This window comes from Labeo rohita, chromosome 5, assembly GCF_022985175.1.
Source record: "Labeo rohita strain BAU-BD-2019 chromosome 5, IGBB_LRoh.1.0, whole genome shotgun sequence".
NCBI lineage: Eukaryota > Metazoa > Chordata > Actinopteri > Cypriniformes > Cyprinidae > Labeo > Labeo rohita.
The window spans coordinates 7,899,193-7,921,640 of NC_066873.1; the positions used below are offsets into that span (position 1 = coordinate 7,899,193).

Here is a 22,448-nt window from a genome sequence, read left to right on the forward strand (position 1 = left end):
ATCATGGTACTTCCACAACGCATGTCCAAATCATTGCAATACAACTATTATTAAAAAAAAAACAAAAAAACAAACAAACAAAAAACTCAATGTAGCTATTTTAAAATACACAACGGCCAAGTAAAAAAAGCTCTGATGATGTTATTTGAAATGCCATGATACATTAATAAATGCCATCTAATGAATACTGTCCCATGCTACCCTACTGAAATGTTCAGTTATAAACATAATATATAGATATACAAAATGTGCCGGATTAACTTTATTTCCACTCAAACTGACAGTTAGAAAATGACTTTCACAAAAGGTTACCACATTAAACACCCTTTTTTATGTAAAATTCAGAATGCAATAAAGCTATAGTCATACAGAATTTATCTTGATTAACTTTCTGTTTTAAAGATACAAATATATGTTTAGATTAAGTTTATTTGCATATTTATACTGTATGTTATTGTACATTAGTACATCATATGATACTTAAAAGAAATAGTACTACCATGAGTACTACCTTGGAAAATACCATATCAAAACACCACAATATTACTATGTGGTTCAGGCATTGTTACCCCTCCTGTCCACACACACACACACATGCAAACGGATTACCTTTTTTAAATCAATAAAGCGTCTTTGTGTTATTGCATAAAGCATCCCTCCACTGCAACCACATTGATATTCTTGATCCAATGCATCTAAAATCTGCAGACTACAATGATGCATTGATCGCTTTGGTTTAAGACTGACACCACCTGTGTTCCCCCAGGCTGTATTTTTGGCCCTGTGGTGAGAGTTATTTACAGCACCACCAAAACAGGAGGGCATGCACCCTATTCACTGTTAAAAAGCAATGTAGTCAACATCTATGGACACCTTGTGTATAGTTACCTACCAATTTCCAGTTCTTTAAAACTTCTTCAACTAAAACTGATTGAAAATGTGAACACAGATTTCAGAAGAAAAATTCAGCAAAAAATTCCTTGGGCAAAAGAATAACTTAAGAACTTTTTATTTTTCTTTCTTTGGGTTCTTTGTTGAACTTAAGGGGCGGCAGAGAACCCTTGAAATTTGTTATTTTCAAGAGTGTGGCTTGATTCCTTGCTTTGTTACAGTGCTTGACATTCTCATAACCCCTTGAGCTGTCAAACACAATTATTGCAGCAGGACTGCAATAATGCATGGAATGAGGAGAACTCATGTATGTCACTGAGGTCTTTGTGTCTACACTTTGGATATATATAGTGTCTTATTTTTATTTAATTCCCTGAAGATTCATACAGTACAATATATTAAACATTACAATATATTAATGCACTTTAATTTAATTTGTAAAAAAAATATTTGAGAGTAAATAAGAGAGGACACAGCTGTTCGCTGAGTTGTAGTTCGTCAACACTGATTGTGTAACAATACTGAAGGATATGATGCATTAACTCCAAACTTTTTAGATTTTGTTTATATGCGGATGTTGAGAAAGGCCAAATGCTATTAGTCTAAAATGATGATATCACAGTTACACAAGTAAATAATGTTTTATTTCCCCTTTTATTATTTTTTTCTTTTAGACAAAAAATATTTTAGATGAGAGTACTTTTGGACAGTGGAAGAAACGCTTGGTAATAAAGGAGTGTTGCAACAAATAAGCAGATTTTCACATTTAGACTTGTATGTATCTCTTTCACTATTGTTTTCTCATATCTCTTGCTAAATATATGCGCATATAAAAAGTTGCCTTGGTCTTCTAAATACAATTTAGCCATGGAAAAAATTATTTTCACCCCTCCTGGTTATCAGATGTAATTAAAGTTTTTGTTCCCAGCATCAGGACAATTGTGAACTGATGCACAATGTATATTTGATCATAGAGCTATACCAAATAATAATGTTTTGTCTGGTGAATGTTGCTCATGTATTTTTCACTTTAAAGTAAGGCCATTATTACTGATAAGCTAAATGAGACATCATGCATTGTATTTTCAGGGAGGCACCAGTGTTGCATGTGCCTCCTTTCTATGTGATGACAAATATTTGTTAAATAAAACTTGTTGAACTTACATATTTGACATATTTGTGACCCTGGATCACAAAACCAGTCATAAGGGTCAATTTTCGAAATTGACATTTATACATCAGCTAATTATAAATAAGCTTTCCATTGATGTATGGTTTGTTAGGATAAGACACTATTTGCCTGAGATACAACTATTAAAAAATCTAAAATCGGAGGTTGCAAAAAAATCGAAATATTGAGAAAATCGCCTTCAAAGTTGTCCAAATGAAGTTCTTAGTAATGCATATTGCTAATCAGTAATCAAGTTTTGATATATTTACGGTAGGAAATTTACAAAATATCTTAATGGAACATGATCTTTACTTAATATCCTAATAATTTTTGGCATAAAAAAATCAATAATTTTGACTCATACAATGTATTTTTGGCTATTGCTGCAAATATACCTGTGCTACTTAAGACTGGTTTGTGGTCCAGGGTCACATTTAGTATACAATCCAGACACTGACATAAGCACAAGAAAATTAATATTGATAAGGTTTTTTAATCTCGGCAGTGTAGCTCTTTTGATTTCAGTGACAATTAAAATCAATAGAAGATTTTGTCTGGTTAGAGGCTAAAAACAGCTGCAGCTGGCAGGCAAGATGCAGCCCATTCAGTACGGTCAGAACGCATTTACTGGTTAGATGGTCTCACTGTTTCCCATGTTGTATTTCAGGTGCCTTAAATATGCATTTTGTGAATAATTAACTGATTACATTGTATTTGCCACAGTTAAGTCATTTTCCATGAAATATCATGTATGATGTAGGAAAATGCACTGACCTAAACACAACCTCAGACTACTCATGAACTTGCAGCTTAGTTGTTTAAAAAGTCTAAATGATTCATGATTTGGAATTCCTTATCGTTTACGAACTAGGTTTGCACAACATAAATGGCTGTCTTAAGTTTTAGTCGTTATAATGTTACAAATGCGGTCTTAAGAAGAATGTTTTTTTTATGTTCTATGCCAAGTGATGTCTTCGTCAAAAGTGTAGTATTAATGTGTGTTCGGGAGTCTTCATCCCTTAGTCTAAATAAGTCAGATCAGTGGCTTTCGTTGCTGAATCCACACTGCCATGGCAACACAAATCCATGTCTCACAGTGTCTTCTTTGAACATGCAAGGCAAAGGAAAGCCCCATGCTGCTTACAGCTTTTCACAAAGATGTTAATTGTCATTTACAGCCACGTTTTTGGCAGTGTTTGATAAAGAATACTTACAATATGCTTCTTCAACACCAGCAGATAAAAAATGAAAGAAGGTTGTTTTACAGTCATTTTAATTGTATACTCTTACTAGACTGCCCCCAGATTTCTGTTGTTATCATAACCTCACTCTCTCATGTTTGGTTTTATTAGTGCTGTAGCCTATTTACTAAAGTAAGTACGTCACAAAAATAAGCGATATCATCAGTACATGACTTTTATCTGATAATATTTACCGTATCCTTTAGTAGCCTTGGAAGCAGTTCACCATACCTAGATAGTTCTGACATTTAACTACGCTGTTATAGTGTGTGAACATTTAGAACACTTTTATGGCTAATTGCTTGCAGTTGCTGTTTTACTGTTAGCTTGATTGGCTGCTCGCAGATCCTGATTAGCCATGTCTTGTACTCATTGGTAAGATGCATTTACTAACATTTTGCAAATAAATAGTGAGAGAGCGCCATGTACAACGATTTGAGCTGGATTTAACTTCAGTAATGTTAAGGTAATAAATCCAAATCCAAATCTGAAATAAGCTTTTGTAATAATCCAAGCTGTGGCAGAGAATGTAGTGGATATGATTGTGACAGACAGAACACCTGCTATTGTCAGACTGGTGGTCTAAAAGCAGCTTAAACATTTGTCAACCCTAACCCATTCATTAATTACATTGTCATAACTAATTACTAATAAGAGTCCCCACACAACATCAATGAAAACAGCAGACATTTACGAAAATTGGGTATTGAGTAGCTGTACTAACGAATGCACCCTTTTAATGTTAATGGGCCAACTTGAAAACAGCCCACAGATATGTTAAAAGAAAATTGTAGCTTTATAACTTAGTGGAATTGTTTATTTTGATTACTAATAATATATTTGCCTTTTTATTGAACATAACTGAAAAGTATGTTTTATATTGTCATTGCAGTGTTTTATAAAAGCATGGTCACTGTAAAATCACTAACACAGTTTAGTGTGTAAGAGCCTGAGGTAAATTCACTGTAGAAATCTCCAGTGTTTGGTTTTTATATATTGGTATCATATAGGCTTTACATATGAAGAGTTCAGATGCAAAACCAGCTAAAAGCCATCTCGGTCAAAAGTGAGATAATGATACTGAGTGAATGCTCCTGACACATAGTATAAGTCCATCAAATACTTTTACTTCAAACTCGTTAAATTCCAGCCTCAGGCCAATCAGAAGTACCAGTGCTTACATAGAAACCTATACAAAGTAGCCAGAAAGAAATGCTAATTTTAAAGAAATAGGTCAGATGGATTTAGAGGCTTTTGCATCTGAACTCTTCATGTATAGCTGCATAAACCATTTTAGATGTGTAAAACCTTCAATAAGGGGATAATTATTTATTCTTTCAATAATACAGCATTTCTGTTTGATGTGCTGACGATCTTAAAGAATATTGTAAAAAGCCTCCGAAATGAATTGCAAAGCCATCTCAAAGTAATAGTGGTTTCTATCCAGAGACGTCAGAATATCTCTCTCCCCTTATTCCTCAATGAGTTTCGTTGCTATGACCCTGAGGTCAGATTAATTCATGTTTTTGGTTGTTGTTGTTTGGACTTGTTGAGTTTGTGAACTCACATTCCATGCATTGATGAGATAATGATCCGCTCTAGGCTGTGAAGTGTCATCACTTTTTCTTCCTTTTTTGTTTTTGTGGCCTTTTTCCCTCTTTATTGGTTAGACGCATAGCAGTGAGACAGGAAGTGATGGAAAAATGGGATTAGAAAATGGGATTCAAACTCTTATTGCCCACTTAAGTACCGCAATTCGTTTTTTCAAAGGACATGCATCTTTTCCCTTACTTTTGGTTTAGATGTGGGAAACATACAGAGGCTTTTGTACTTATGTCCAGCTTGGTCTTATTGTTTATACAAATATATTTGTACATAATATTAAAATGTACAAAAATATGCTTTTTATGCTTGGGTAGATGCTGAAATGTACAATATAAATGTACAGGCAGCATGTCTTTTAGTTGCCAGTCACTGAAAATCCTATCTTGATCCACTTCATGAAGGTGTGCATATCATGCATTTGATTTAATTGACATAAAACCTTTGTCATAACTCTTCTTACAGGGCCAAAATGTTTCATTTTTAGCAAGTGTGGGATTTTGTGGATGCAGTTGCTATTTAGATTAGATTCCTGAATAAAGACTTGAATTTTTTTTTACCTTTTCCTCAACATAGTATTATGGATTCTAAAAGTGCTTTTTAGCATGTTCCAGTGCTGTTGCAGTCATTCAGTGTTTAATTGTTCAAATGTCAATCCATCAGCGTGAGCAATAATAATGATGCCTTCCTGATTAATCTGTTTCTAAATCATAATTTAAATTATATTTTTATAATGGTAAAAGGTTCAGTTTGACAATTAGACGTTAGAAATCACTGAAAGCCTTGATGAGAACATTTGGGATTTCAAAATTTCTGATTTTCTAAAGGTTACGTTTCTTGAACCTACATATTTTCACCTCTCAAATGAATGAAAGCAGATTAAAACCAAATGTCCAATAGCTGAATAGGAGACAATGCCAAGCTGTGTTTGTGTGTGTGTATATGAAAGAGCGAGCATTAGGTCGCTCAAACGTTTGAACGATCTATAACAGATGCGGGGTGCTACACAAGCTCCAAACACACACCTAACGCACAAACAATAGACCAGAGTGTGCATGTTTCACTCTTAAAAAGACTGCAGTTAAGGGAATTATACAGTCCTTTTTAAAAATCCAGCTCACAGCACATCAAATTCAGATATGTCTGAAAAAGATGATAGGGTGAATCAATATATCTTTTATATTTCTTTATTTAATATAAGCATATTTTCAAAGAGTCAAAAACAGTGATGTCAGTGTTGTTTGCCACCAGTTGTGACAATTTCGAATAAACAAAGCACCACTGAGCATCTTTTGTGTAGTGCACAAAACAAACAAATGATTTTGGCACAACTAACAAAATGACCTAGTGCAAACATGCAACAAATCGCAAAAACCACATGCACATTTCAGAACCTCATCATAGACTCTTTTGAAACAAAATGTTCTCAGACAGTTTTCATGGGCTTTGTATCAGCCAGGCTCAAGCAGATCCTTATAAATTCTATAACACCGCTGAACATTTTCCTTGCCTTTTTGTACATTTGTCTTGGAGCATGTCCAGGAGACAGCAGGGCTACTTGGCATGCATTTGTCTACACTATGCTGGAAGAGCTGAGGATTTGGGGGCTGAGAAGTAGACTGGGGCCGGCTTTGGTCTAACACTTAAGGAAATGTCTGCTAACTGGGAGTCTGGCCCCTGAGCTGGCAGAAGCAGTACTGAAAGACACTGCTAATGGAAATAATGCCCATAGCGTACACGCCAAGGAAAACATACACACACATATGTAGAAGATTTCACGTGTGCATCAATATGGAGCCATGCAGCGAGGAAGAGTACACCTCTGTGCTTCGATCCATGCTCTTAAGAGCTAGGAGCAACCCACAATTTATTTTCATTTGGGCATCCAGCTTTTAGCAGTACTTGAAACCAAAATCAACGAATACAATTTTTTTTTTTTTAAAAAAAAAAAAAAAAAAAACGTAGATAGAAGTCCTGTTATCAGATCCTACTCTCCGTAATTACCAAAACCAAATCACAATCAGCCATGATAAATCAGACATACCATTTTGAATAATACAAAAATATATTTAACTTTTTAACAACATTCCATGTCATTTTACAGTAAAATATGTACCATTTTTGGAAGTAAAAAAGAACAATGGAATTTACAGTGAAAAGCATTAAAGGGGTCATCGGATGCAAAGTTCACTTTTACATGTTGTTTGAACATTAATGTGTGTTGACAGTGTATGTACACATCTACCCTATAATGATAAAAATCCATGCAGTGGTTTTTAATTAATCTGTAAAAATAATATCGTCACACCAAAAAAGATGGTGTCACACCGACGGAGGCCGCTCCTGCGAAAGTTGATTGACATGAGCATCTCACCTCAGACCCGCCCTAGATCAGCTGTAACAGTCTGACCTCCATTGTTTCGATGCCGGAGCAGGGATGTAGAGTAGACAAAAATATCTCAGATTGAGCGATTGAGGTGTTGTGGTGCTAGATGTAATAATGAACATACTGGTCATCATTTACTCCTGGCATCTGAGCCGCTAAAGATGCAGTGGATTAACGTTACGTTTGTTTGTGAAGGGAATGTGCCTCCTGATCTACATAAATGCGTCCATGTTTGCGCAAATCATTCGTGATCCAGCTTCACCTACAGCAGAAGTGAGTATAAGGGTTTTTTATGAATCTCTGCAATCACCTTTCTTAATAACACGCTAATTAGCAAGTTTCGTGGCTAAACGCGCTAAATGCGGCTAAAGTAAACAGGCTCATCACTCCACAGAGAGAAGAGAGGGGCGGGGCGAGCAGAGCTCATTTGCATTTAAAGGAACAATCCATCAGAATGGGTTGAGTTTTGCAGAGCTCATTTTGACAAGGTAAAAAGGGTGTTGTTTTACACAACCATTGAGAATTTTTAACCAAAGTGTATTATAGACTTTTAATTTAGACCCTAAAGAATCATATCAACTTGTGAAAAATGGGCATCTGATGACCCCTTTAATTGACATTCCCAGAATTCCGTTTGTGACACTTCACATTTTGTTATTTTGTTTAAATAAGTTTCTTAATATATTTTGTAATCTATTATGCATATTAAGATTTTATGTTACAACTTATGTTTAATTAATGTTTATTGCATTAGTTTAGTATGTGTTGCCATGATTGTGTTTCTGTTTTTAGTATTTAACTTGTGATGAACTTGTGGCTTTCTCTATACTACTTGTGTTATTACAGTGGATGTTAAAGTATATGTCAAAGCTAACAGATTTTAGTAGCAGCGTGTTTTATTTTTTTGTAAATTCCAAATTTAGACTAAAGCTTACCGTTTGTTCTGTAAATGTGTTTACATTTTTACAAATGTGTTAAGTATTTTAACAGAACTATTCTTGCAATTACCCCCTTTTTTAACAGCGTACTGTTGCTCATACATTTGGTAATGATTGCAAGAAACTCCAAACCCCTAAGTATTAAACTTTGCACAACTTGTCACGCACCATTTGTGTTACACACATTGATATGACATCAAACTGTGGCATTAAGGAAAGGCGTGCTATTACCTTTTTAAATTATATCATCAGACTTACATTTTTTCCCTGAACTGCAATAAAACTGGCAACTCAAATATGCTTACACTGAAAGAAAACAGCCCAGAAATGTGAATGATTTAGGATATCATAAGAATACCAGTTATATTTGTGTTTAAAAAAGTAAAAATATTGTTTCTATCGAAAATGTTTTTTGATTTTCCTTTTTTTCTACCACAGTTGTGTATGTCTGTGGGCCTCTACAGACATTTTTCCAAATAATGAAGCTCTTTGAGGATGACGTGAAGAACCCAGAGGACTACGCCATCTTCTACCTTGATGTGTTTGCAGAGAGTTTAAGTGGCGATGCTCCATTGCCCTGGCAGGGTTCAACAATGCAGTGGAATGACCCCATCAAACTATTTCAGGTATAATTAATTATTCAATAATCAATAATAATAAAATAATTCCGATAATAACTACTAAGCTTTAGCAAAGTAGAAACAGTGGCATTTGTCTGCTTTAGAGATTGATCGAGTAGGTGCTTAACACTTTAAATTGTCTTCTACCTTACATTATGATTCTTTTTTTTTTTTTTTTTTTTTAACATTAATGTACTTCTTTAATGCAGAATTTAATTTAAAGGTTTTTGCAAAGTTGTTTTGACAGGTTTTATTAATTTGACTAATACTCAGTTGAAAAGCTTTCCTGGTTGCTTTGATTGTGAATAATCCATTAGGCTTCCATTTACTTAAATGAGTGTTTTTGCAGTCATTTCTCTTGAGGTTGATTAATGCAGCTAGAATGAAGAACCATGAAATGTATGTTATATAAAAATATTACTTTTAGAAGTAACAGTAATATTGCACAGTAAAACCAAGTTACTTTTTCAGACAAAAAGGTCCAATTATGTCCCTAGAAGCATGTTTTTGGGACCAACCATCTTTCACCGACCCAACCTTATCTCACTTAAATTGGCAATGAAAAGAAGTTGTTTAATGAAAGGAACATTTTATTTTATACTTGCACTTAAATCAGCAGAGAATGTATATTATTTGTAGTAAATGTCCACATCAGCACCACATTTATTGATTGTTTTTTAATTGTCAAAAGGCTTTTGTTTTGCCATTTTTTTTCTTAAACCATCTTCAGAGTTGCCATCAAAATAATTTTGTGCCATTAAATGTACCCTTTCTTGTCATGCTTTTTAAATTTAGTCTTTACAAAAATGTTATTGACAGATAATTGAGTCTTAGGGACCATGTAGAGAAGTCTTTTAAACTTGATTTGGAGCTGTTCCTTTGGCAGTTTAATGTGCATTACACAACATCCTACTGTGATCAGCAAGTTCTAACCTTTTTTAGGTTGAATTCTGTTGCTAGAAATGTATTGAACATAATTTCATTGTTTTAAATATTGAGGACCAACTAGGACTTCACAGTTTAAGTCAATTAATATTAGTGTAGTAAACATTTTTTATCTTTACAAAATGAATGACAGAATATTAAAAATATTTGTATTTCGAACATGAACAAAAGTCTTATGCGTTTGGAACTAAATAAGTGTGATTAAATAATTTTTGGTACTATCCTGGTAATTTGATTTTGCTACCACATCTTTGAATACATTAGTTAGTCATTAATGGAGCATTCAGTGCCTGAACCTTATGTTCGAAAATGACTGACTTTAATGTGTCTTACATTTTCAACAACTCTTGTGTTTTGCCACTGAAAACTTTAACATTTGAGTATGAAAAGACAGTGACCATGTGTATGTAGTGTCAAGGTGTCAGTATCATAATGCAGTGAAGAATAAAGGTCTGTACTTAATCCTAGGGGTGGATGGTTTGACAAAAATCAAGTATTACATCATAGCATGAGTAATTTTATATCCTACATGTGTTTGTTTGTTTGTGAACTGAATGCATGCAAACTGAAATTAAACATATTAGTAAAAGATGTCTCTGGTAGAAGGAACAGCTTCACATGTAATACTTAAAACTATGAATCATAAGAGTATACGCTAAAAGTATGACCAGATGAAATATGCACAAAGACAGAAGGATGCATTTTGAATTATGTGTTTTCAGTACAATTACAATGAAAAGAGAATAGTTTAAAAATAAAGGTTTCATAAAATGGTCTATATGACTTGTTAACTATACATTAAATACTCTGAAGATATATAATACACTGTAAAAAATAGACTGAAATTTAAGTTGTTAAATGTGTAATTCATATTTTGAAGCAGTTGATTAGGTTCACAAATCCAGACTAAATGATTTGTTCACTGACTCAACGAATGAGTTTAACTGCTGTCTATCAGTAAAAAATTACTTACATTTTAATCTTCTCTTTGCACTAAGCTATCAAATGATTTGAATTACGCACAAGTCAGGAAGAAGTCGACGGGAAAGTGACAGAATTTACATTTTCGGATGAAACATCCTTTTAAAAAGTTTTTGTCAGTTGAAAAAAACAAAAAGCAAAAACCAAATGGGAAATTTCTCAGTGAATATTTGCCTGGGGGTAATCATGTTGTGTTCTTTTCTTGACTCTTAGCTATCTGCTTTTTTCTCCATCTCTCTAGTCTGTGTTCATTGTAACGTACCGGGAGCCAGACAGCCTTGAGTATACCGCTTTTCGCAAAGAACTCCACAAGAGAGCAATGCAGGATTTTAATGTAAAATTGGAACCCTCAATGGTGAGTTGCTCATAAACAAGATCAGGTTTTGGCATATATGCACAGCCATCTGTCACATCAGATTTAATCAGAACATTTGTACAGACTAGCGTAGTTCTCTTTTGGCTTTCTGTCACTGTCTTGAAAATATTGAACATTCTGTTCAGCTCTATAGGCTTCGGGAGCTAAACTGTGTTTCCTTTTACCGCAAGATCAGATATGACACTTAAAAGCGCTTGAATCATAAGTTTGGCTTCCTCATGTCAGTCCTATTTTCCTGAATCAGCTGTACCCTTTGACAAAAGTCGGAAACAACTCCCCGAAACCCTAGATCCACACGTAGCTGCCAAATTAAAACATTCAGGAAATGAATCCTTAAAGTCTTTGAGTACATACTAAAATGGACTGCAATTATCAGAAATTTATAAATCAAATTTCTGCTAACAATAATTATACCAAATATATAATACCTATCCAGTCTATCCTGAATTCTTTCGATGTCTACAGCTTCTCCAAAATATATTTGGGCACATAATCTCTTAAACACACTTAAAAATATCTCAGTGTCACTACTAAGCTATTTTTGCAATGACTTTTAACCAGCTTCTCGCAAGGTGATTTTTAGTACGTCTACAAAGTTACTTCTCCTCAAGATTACACAGAGGTGTCCTCATAGAGGAATTTTTAATATTCATATGAATTTAATTTACTTACAATGGCATTACAACTTCCAAATGTGGCTTATACTGTTTGGGGTCACTGTATGTCGGAGTAAACATTTCTAATAATGTGACAATATTTTTAATTTATGTCTATGGTTTATAATAAAATTATAATATCATTTGATTTTATAAGAAATATAAGGGTATCTTACAGTACCCTCCCCATGTCTGTACAGGATGACATGCAGTTTTAGGTTCCTTGATGTTTCCCTGTAGTAAATCTCTGTTTTGGTATTCCTCAGATGGATTTTATTGCCGGCTGTTTCCATGATGGTTTTGTGCTATATGCAAAAGCCCTCAGTGAAGCGTTAGCAGACGGCGTGTCTCAGAACGATGGAATCAACATAACTGTGAGAATGCAAAACCGCAGGATCTGGGGTGTGTTGAGTGTTTTTGATTTATGAATGCAAAGATATATGTCTGATAAAAGCATTCAGAATATGACCCTATGATGATTTGACGTTCATTTCAATAAGATGATCGTAGATTACAACATTTAAGCCCTTCACAGTTTAAGGACGTGATGACAAGTAACTCAGTTTTTAACAGCAGTGTCAAGCTGGAGTGTTTTGGCAACTCCGCACAGATTCTTTTTAAAGTGAGCAGAGGACTTGTAAGAGCTCTTCTGAGGTTGATGTCGGTAAACTCGCAGCCTCTCTTGCAGGGAGTGTAGAGGTCAGAGTCCTTGATTTAAAGCATGTCCCAACTAGCTTGTGGATGGAAAATCTGTTTCTAATACACAACCCATCTGCTGAGCCCTCTCCCTGGAGGAAACTACACACATTGTGCCAAACACATACAGGAACCAGGCAGAATACTTGAATGCACTACAAAAACAATTTTCCTTAATCAGTATTTCAGTAAAATATTCAAACATACTTAAAACAAGATAATTTTAGAGAGAACAGAATATATCTTGAATTACATATTTCCTGCTCATGTAACTGTGGCCACAATGTCTGTTTTTTTTCCTTCTGCATGTCATTTGCGGGGCTCCGTAGAAAAACTGAGATCAGTTCAAGACACATAGATGCTTCTTAACTAAATTGATCTGAATTTCAGTACATTCAAATATTTTTCTTCACAGCTTTCCCCCACGTTATGTGTGGGGCTCCGTATTTTTCTGTTTTCAAAGAAAAAACTTAATTCAAGATATGTTCAAGATAGATTCTCTTAATATTTAAAAAGTCTTAAACGAGACCTATTATTGTCATACGGCATGAGCAATAAACTAAGTTCTCTTTCATGTCTTATTGCACTTAAACTGTAAAATGTCTTCTCTGAGGCTGGAACTCTAAACAGTGTTCTGTGCTGTCCAGCCAAAGACTTTTTATCATGCTTTTGCTCAAACTTTTGCCATGGCGTTAGAACTGTTACACTGTTGTCACTCGCGAAAACAAAATTATGGCGCTGTGGGAGGAAACGTACAGATTAAGGGGCATTAATATTATAAACAAATCCCCTTCCTACGTTGGGGGGGCAAATCTGAGCAGCTCGTTTTTTTCACATTCTTGTAGATGAACTGGAGACCCGATTATAGCACTCAAACATGGAAAAAGTCTGATTTTCATAATATGCCCCCTTTAATTATTTTACACAATTTTGCTTCTTCATGTTTTTTTTTTTTTTAAATACTGTCATAATTGATATCTCAGTTACTTCTCCTAAAGAGGAGTGTAAGCTTTCACACATCTCCTTTAGAAAATCAAATGAGAGATTCCAGTGTCCACGAACATTTGAGATTTTGCAATGAACTCTAATATAAAATTCTTCCAGCAACAGAAGATCTGAGCAGTGCTACCCACATCAAATGTTTCTCTATACTCTTATTGTATATGCACAATTGTCTCTTTTAAATTTTATTTAAAATATTAGAAACAGTTCATATATAAAACAATCGAGAACTCTAGTAAGTGTCCTGTGGAAGCGCTTTCCTCTAAACAATAATTTTTTCTCTATGTCTTAGACATTTTTGTTGGCTTACAAAGAGGAAACAATGTGTGACCTTTTTACTTTATAACTTTAAAAGCAACATTCAAATAGAAATGTTTATGTGATCCCTGGGTTTGTGTTTGTTTATCACAGGGGTGACTGGCCTTGTTAGCACAGATCAGAACAATGCCAGATACACAGATTTTAGCCTTTGGGCAATGACTAACCTGAAAACTGGACAATACGCAGTAAGTAGAATGTCTACAAATTCAGTCAACTCATTAATACAGAACAGATGGATTCTTATTTAAACGTATATAACGACAAGCTACTCTGTTTTGGGAAATACATTTAAAGCTGTTGTTATATGAAATTGGCTGTTAGGTATCAGTAAATTTACTAGTGTACAAAATGTTGTTAACAAAATGTTTGAAAATGCTTTTTTTTTTTTTTTTTTTTTTTTTTTTTCAACTACAGCAAAATACTATAGTTTACCTTTGGAATCAAAAGGTCTCTGCTGTTGCCAAATAAGATTTTCAGAGCCCCTGAGTTTTAGCAATAGTAACTGTGATGTCTGCTTTTGCAAGCATCAGAAGTAACATTATGAATGATGCAGCTTTCCTGTGGAATGTTTACATAATAAAAATCTTTTTGATAGACAGGGTGACAATAAATAACAATGGTTAAAGATTTGAGCATATGTAGAACAACAGTCTTATTTAACCCACTTGCCACATTTTCCATAATTACTGTACATGTGGCTGTGGTTGGACGGCTCAGCATACCAAATAATGTGTTGCTTAAAAATGAAATCCTTTACTTGCTGTTCAGTCCTAATCAAAAGCATGTGTTCATGAGCTTGTAAGTGTTTTGTTCATTTTTCAGTTTGACTTGTTCATTTATAAATGTACCGGGAGGCTTGTTTGAGTTAGAGGTCTGTTGCAACAAAAATACGAAAAAGAAACTAATGGTCATCTAGCTGGTAACAAAGCATTTGAGTTATCTGTGCATTGTTGCTATAGTTACCCCTTATGTCACCAGTATATTCAGACTTTCTTTTCATTTGCTCACTAGACAATGTTGAAAATATGCACCGTGAATCATGTGCAGAAAAACATAATATACCATAATTATGTACTTTAAATATTTTCTATCACTAACCATAGACTAAAAAAAAAGTCTGATGGGCAGGTTTTGGTATCTTTCTTTTTAATATGTGCTGCAATACAGTATGTTGGATTACACTTTATTTAATGTATCCTTGTTGTAGTGTAATTATTTTACATATAAGTACTGATATAAAGTACTGTAATGCATTTTCTACAGTATTAGAAATAGGGTTTGGTTTAAGGTTAGTTGCATGTAATTACACATAATTTACTGTTATTACTATAGTAGGTATATACACCATGTTACAAGGACATAGAAAATGTGTTACTCTGAAATGTTTTTCCAATTACGGTAAATATACTTATGAGTATTCTTTGTTACTCAGATTGTTGGTCACTACAATGGGACCAGTAAAGAAATCCTGTGGTCCCCAACAGAGAGAATTCAGTGGCCAAAGGGTTCCCCACCCCTGGACAACCCACCATGTGGATTCTCACCATGCAAGGAAGGTAGGGACCTTTTTCACTGTAAACTCACACATCTGACACTTTTGGAGATTGCTCTGACCCTTTACTCAATTTTATTGGCTCAACTGAATTAAATTTGTTTTTAGTTTGGTTTTATTTTTGACTGATGGACTTTCTATATGATGTAGTTTTCAGCGTTCGTTGGGAGATCAAGTGCTATATTGTCTGTATTAATCAGACTTACTGTAGATTACATCACAAAACTGTATCGCTTTTTTATGTTTGGGAACCTTTTCTATTCATAGTATCAGCAGTGATTCATCAAGTGGTGTAGAAGAGTGGTATAATGTGGCATATATCCAGATGCGCAATGTCGATGAGCTCACTTTCAGCATTTTAAAGAGACGACTCAAGTGCCTGGATCACAGTGGTGGAGTGATGCTTTGCAGTCCTAGTAGAGAAATGCCTGATGGGTTTAATCTGCTGCATCCTCCACAAGCTGGCACTTAGATCAGGCCCACAAAATTGGGAACTGAACAGTGCAAGCTGCATTCAACAGATTTTGTGGGCATGTTTTCGTCTTTCAACGATTTGCATAATTTCTTAAGTGAATCAAGCATCAAGTGCAAATAAATGCTATCAGCAGGCTTGATTTATTTGTTGTCAAATCCTCCTTAGTGTACCCAACAAGTTAGTTACTGAATTAAACGTTTTATGTAATTGTTTTTCAATTCCCCAGATCATCTTCCTGTCCTTGGAATAGTGGCAGTTGGGTCTGGACTGGCCCTCATCATTTTTGGAATCTCTAGTTTTCTCATCTACAGGTACATTCTTATTAACTACAAGATTTACTGTAATTACTTTAATTTTCAAATGAATTACAATACACTGCATACCTGAGGGAGGTGTTATTTAAGGGTTCAGAGTAAGACGACTTGCTCAAACCTGCAGCTGTTTCTTTTTTCAGAGTATTTACGGGAAAGGTTTCTATAGGTGCCAGAGTGAAATTTACATGATTGTTGCCAGAGCAACCGCTCAGCAGTTGTTTGAGTGAAAACATCTTCTGAGGCAAATGCGGAGAGTCTAAATATTTCAGTGCTTGTTTCGCTTGGTCAGCCAATATTTTCAACAAATATTAAGCTGTCCTATTGACCTCATTGCCTCAATTATGACTAGACCCAGATGAAGTCTGTGGACATTGAAATCTGTGGAACTGATTTTGGAAGGCAATCTGTGGAATGGGTTTTGAAAATGTGTAAACAGTGCAGAGAATTCTGGCTTTTCATTACCTGAAATCATAATGAAATTACTATAGGCATTTTTTAGACAAAAAAGGATTTTAACTATTTTATAAATGATGGGCACTCCATTTCCGTACTAAGCTACAGATATTTCTGGAGTTGTATTGGATTATAACTGATACAAGATACACACAACTTCACATACAAATTCACTTGTAGCATTTAAAATGACTGATTTTAGTTTTTAGTGAAGTAGATCTTAAATATCTGCAGTTATCAACAGATGTATATTGATAATGATGCTTCCCTATATAATAATAATATTAATAATTATAATAATCTTATCCAAAATGTTTCAAAAGTCTTCTGCATGTAGATATATATTATATATGAATTTTTCCAACTTTTTTAACATTACTTCACTTTTTAAGGTCTTTTAAAACAGTCTAGAATTTTAACGAATTTTAGAATTTCATTTATTTTTTTTCTAAAATCAGAGAGGATACTACTGAATAGTCTGGAATGACATCTTGTGGAAAAGGGAATTGTAGAAGCTGACTCACAGGTTATATAAATGGGCTCATGTCCAGTATAGTCAACACTATGAGACAAATATTGATGTTAGCTCCTCATGGCTACTAGAATAAATATTGCAGTTGCAGCAGAGGTAGACGTATTCTTGGACTTGTCATTCTCTCATCTGAGCTTGGTTTAAAAAATGTTTCTAAAATGGAAATTATATTTAAGTGCACCCGCTCACACATGGAGCACACATTCACACACAGCAGAAGTGTATCAAGTCAGAATATAAGCCGATCGACATAATTCTGCTACGATTATGCTTTGTAACAAGAGCAGTGGAATTGTTATGCTGCTTGCCCTTGAATTGTCCACTTAATTCTTTCAAAGGAAACACCATAGATGTTAACCTTACATAAATTCATTTGACAGATTATTTTCTCAGAAGTAATATACACTGAATGTAGTTTTTCATGGCACTCCCACCATGTTTTACCAAGAACAGATTGTTGATTATTAATGAATTATTGGTTAATATTGGTGCTATAATAGTAACTGTTGACAAGGGTCAAGGGATAAAACTAAGAACGTAACATTTAGCAGGAATGGCGCCATGCTGGTGCAAATGAGAGGAACCATTGATGGTTTTTCACATGGAAATTATGACCAACTTGTGTGGAGTCCCATAATTAATATGTCATATTGCCTTAGCCTGAAAACATTTTGATGTAATATATTTGTTCTATTAATTTTTTACAAATAATTATATTAGGTAAATATTAACCACAGGGTGCTTCGGTCTATATTTATTATGTATTTGGAAAAAACCTTTATATCTCACAAAGTCAAAATAAATCTTGTGGTTTACCATCACTGAGAGCTGTTTATGTGAGGAACAGAGCAAACTTTAGGTCATTATTCACTGTAATTCTGCCCTTAGTCCTCATTTACTTAAAAAAAAGAAAAAAAAGAAGCATGTTCACATTCTCAAAGAAAGTCGTACAGATTATTAAAATGATTAATTTTTTTAATGCATAAACTATTATTTTTATTAAAAAAACAAAACAACAACAACAACAGCAATGAAAAAACACCACAAATACAATTGCAGTGAGCAATGTTTGTAGAAAAACAACTGAAAATGTAATATTCATAAGAGCTACACAGACCACAAATGTCAAAATAGAAATATGCCATTTGCATCCACTTTCCTATACACTATTGTATGGTTTATTCAGGATATTTCTGCTGCTCTGCTGCAAATCCAACTATTTCTTGCCACTCATCCAAACAGTTTCCAATCTACAACATTCCCTTAACCCGATGCTTCATAGAATTTCAGCATTTTAGAACAAGGATTTTCCTTTTGGCAAACAGCTGAGCATAAATTTTTGAACCTGGCTCTTTAATATAAAGATCCTGCCGAGGTTTTTTCCAACTCTCTGCCTCCAAAATCTGGTCTACAAAAACAAATAAAGGTGCTTGTTTTGGGGCTTACCAGGGTGGCTCTTAAATCGAGTAAAACCCTGTTGAAATGCAGACGCTGCAGTACTTACACACTACCATCTGGAAGTGTTTTACACCTTTTAGATTGTAGTGGAATGTGTGGGGGTTGCTTTATTTTCTTGTACTTTGTTTTGAGTGCTCTGAAACTTAATTACGATTCTCTTCATTGATATCCTCCTTTCGCAACTCTCAGACCACATCCGTAAAACATTCAGAGATTGATTTGTAATAAAAAAAAGCAATCTTTGCTTTGAATAGAAGCTGTTGAGAAATAGCAGGTCCTCTGAGAGCTCCTCCAGATGTGTTGATTCACTTGGAAGTTGCCCATGTATTTATCCACATGGCTGGCTGGACTGCTTGGTTTACTTGCGTTTAAAAATAATATGCTGGAAAGGGCACGACATCAGTGACCCCAAGACTGGCTCACATTTTATCGCCCCATCAAACTTCAACTCAGTCTACTGCAAAAATTGTTTCCACCTTAGTTTTATCTTACATGGACTTTTAGTGCAAGGGTTATTTAAACTAATTGTGTTAAATGAAATGGTATTTCCAAAAAATGTTCACGGTTCTTACAAAGGCACATATCACTCTTACTATACTATTTCAAAACCACTAACCCACAATATTAAAGTTTAGCCATCACTCGTCCTGCACCGTTGATGATATACAAGATCTAAAATCTTAAATCCAGCAGATTATAGCAAAACACACACACACACACAATCCCATAGATATTAAGGGAAGCATTTGAGCCACAACTAGAAACCATAATATCATAGAGACCTGAGAGTGGGGTCTTCTGGCATGGGACAAAACCATCAAGAACACCCTAGCAACCACATAGCAATGCCTTAGCAACCGCTCGGAACACATTAGCAACCACATAACAACATAAAAACTGCTCAGAAAACCTTTGCACCCACATAACAACACACTGGAAAATGTAAAAATCTAGTTCAGCATCTAATGTTGCCAAAACAGTTTTCTGTTTGCACTGGTCTTTCATAGTTTTAATCCAATCTGTTTTTTTCTAGGAAACTGAAGTTGGAAAAGGAGTTAGCTGGGATGCTTTGGAGGATACGGTGGGAGGAACTGCAGTTTGAAAGTCCTAACAAATATCACAAACGCGCAGGCAGCCGTCTCACTCTTTCCCAGGTACAAGTACTCTCTGGTATTCTCGTATTTTGGATAGAGCTGCATAAAACTGATGTGTTTTCCAGTTGGACACCTCCAAACCAGATCTAAAATTCATTTTAAAAGTACAAGGATCAAATCTATATTTAAAAGACGAAAATGTCTTTAAGTTTCTGTTTTTGTATAAACAACGTTGAATAAAAGAGGTTTCCTCCTGTTTCAGCCCATGTCCATATGGTTTTAATTTATCTCATAAAAATGCCTTTTTGGACTTGGCTGTAATTCCTGGCACTGTTTTGCCATGTCCATTTAAAACGGCATTCCTTGGGAATTACAATGATGGCTTAGTCAGTTAGCTGGCCGCAAAAGGTAGCCTGATTTAGTTAATCTGAATTCTCTTTCTTTTTAAATAGAGAAGAAACAAATTTATAACAAGCTCACAGGTTTGCTCCTATTTACAAATCTGTTTGAATGCCAAAACAATTAAAAATGGAATAAATACCCTGTAATATTTCAATTCATGTAAGATAAATGGAATATACTAGACACAGATCAGACTTGATCAAAATCTTTACAGTTTACACATTATTGACACATTGCACATTCTTCAGTTTTACAGTAACAGACTCATATTAAACAACTGTTAAAATAAGCTTCAGTTTGACTGCCTGGTCTCCTACTCAAAACACATTATGTGTCATGATCTGCTGTGGATTATTAGCAGATGTATTGTTTTCCTAGTAAACTCACACACATGCAGACACGGACACATATACAATGGTTTTTATTAGGTTCTTTTGGCCTCATACTTGGAACATGCGTTTTGAAGGCCAATGCGTTTTCCAGACCACAGTATACAGTATTACACATTTTGGAGTCCCTTTCCAATTTGTTCCACACCATTGGACTGAATGTATGATTCATTCTACTCCCATGATGTTATTCAAATTAAGCTTTTAATGCTTTCCTTCTCTTCGTAGAATAATTTTTAATGCTAAATTGTTTAATATTTCTTTTTCCTTTTTCTGTATATTAAGAAGTGCCACTCTGTCTCAATTAAGCTAATGTCAGTTTTCAGAGTCTTTGGAAAAAAAACATTTGGTGTGAAGCATTAAAATGCACCTTGTGTCTTTTAGTCAGCTAAAACTACAAAAGAGTCCAAAAGTGCTCTGGATATTTTCCATTAAACCTGGAAGTAAAATGTTAATTTCATTTTAAAGATTTGGTGTGAAATTAAGGATAATATTTATTATTGTTAATAAATTTTTTTTTTTTTTAATTATTGCAATTATTAACTGTTTTTAGGTCATCAATTTTGTGACAACTGTGACTCGGATCATGTAAGCTGTATACAAAAATAAATCATTGTTAATTTTAACAATTACATTTTAACAAAATTAAACGTTTTACTCCAAATGCTATTCTGATCATATAATTTGCAACAAACAGTATTGTATATAATTTAAAAAACAGAAATGGTTGTTTCAGACATTTGGACCCCACTATATATGTTTTCTTTTCTGATATGCATAATGAAACTACTTTGTCTTAAATGCTGGTTAGTATTGCATTCTCTTTATTTCCTTTCCAGAGAGGTTCCAGCTATGGCTCCTTGATAACAGCTCATGGAAAATATCAGCTATTTGCAAAAACAGGCTATTTTAAGGTGCGGCTGAGTTCTTCTGACATCCTCCCTCTGCTGTACACCCACACACATGTGTATTCACTGGAGAAATGGAGAGTGGGTGCACTACCAACTCAATGTGTTGCTTTAAGATCACACTTCAATGTAGCTTTGCAGCTCCAGAGTCGATCCACAATTCTAGGTGTGCTATGATGGAATAATTGGATCACGAATGTTAAAATAGCAATAACGTAAGTTACGTAAATAATGTAAGACTGCAGTGTGCAGGTGTATTATTTATAGAATTTTATAGAATTTTTTTGTCATGACATCTTCATGATATCTTTGTTGTTCATTAGTTAACATTAGTTAAATACATTAGTTAATGAACTAAGAATGAACAATACTTCTGTGATAACAACCAACTGGATGTGCATTTTCCCTCTTATTTTACATGACTAAATATTTAAATAATTAGATACACAATATGGATTTGACTTAAAATTATTTAATAGCACTTTAAACACAAAGCTTCCGCAAAGTCAAGTCACCTCTGTTTATATAGAGCTTTATACAATACAGATTATGCCAAAGCAGCTTTATGCTGTTAAACAGAAAAATAGTGTCAATTTGGCAAACAAAATTATATTTTGCTGTAAAAAAGAACAGCATTTAAAAAAAAAACAAATCCTAACAAACGGCTACAAGCCTAGACAAAAGTTCAGACAAGATGAACATTTAAGGCATAATACACAGTCCTATCTCTAATTACACAGCTTTTCTCCACATAAATAATAATGAGGACATAAATGTCTGTTTATTATCTTAAATCCAGTGTACAAAACAGACGTTCTGGCAACAAGACGAAGACTTCAACAATATTTCTACAGACCTACTATTATAACTGAGGTCCTCTGGTTTAATTTTACAGTAAATACAGTTGATAACTGAGGCGCAAGATGATATAAGTCACATTTGAATGAAACAAGAGATGTAATATGACACATGTGAAAGAAGTACCGGAATATCAGAATATTATGACTAACAATCAATGTCTCTTGTCCCCATAGTTATGTATGTG

The 22,448-nt window shown here is 34.4% G+C and overlaps 1 protein-coding gene across 1 annotated transcript in view; it reads left to right on the plus strand.

The window, feature by feature from the left end:
• Window positions 1-22,448, plus strand: part of npr2 (natriuretic peptide receptor 2) — a 41,444-nt gene that overhangs the window by 1,074 nt on the left and 17,922 nt on the right. The window contains exons 2-9 of the mRNA XM_051110623.1: window positions 8,668-8,855; window positions 11,017-11,130; window positions 12,074-12,209; window positions 13,917-14,011; window positions 15,259-15,382; window positions 16,080-16,164; window positions 19,644-19,764; window positions 21,335-21,409. Coding sequence (XP_050966580.1) covers window positions 8,668-8,855; window positions 11,017-11,130; window positions 12,074-12,209; window positions 13,917-14,011; window positions 15,259-15,382; window positions 16,080-16,164; window positions 19,644-19,764; window positions 21,335-21,409 — 938 coding nt within the window. The remainder of the gene's footprint in view (window positions 1-8,667; window positions 8,856-11,016; window positions 11,131-12,073; window positions 12,210-13,916; window positions 14,012-15,258; window positions 15,383-16,079; window positions 16,165-19,643; window positions 19,765-21,334; window positions 21,410-22,448) is intronic.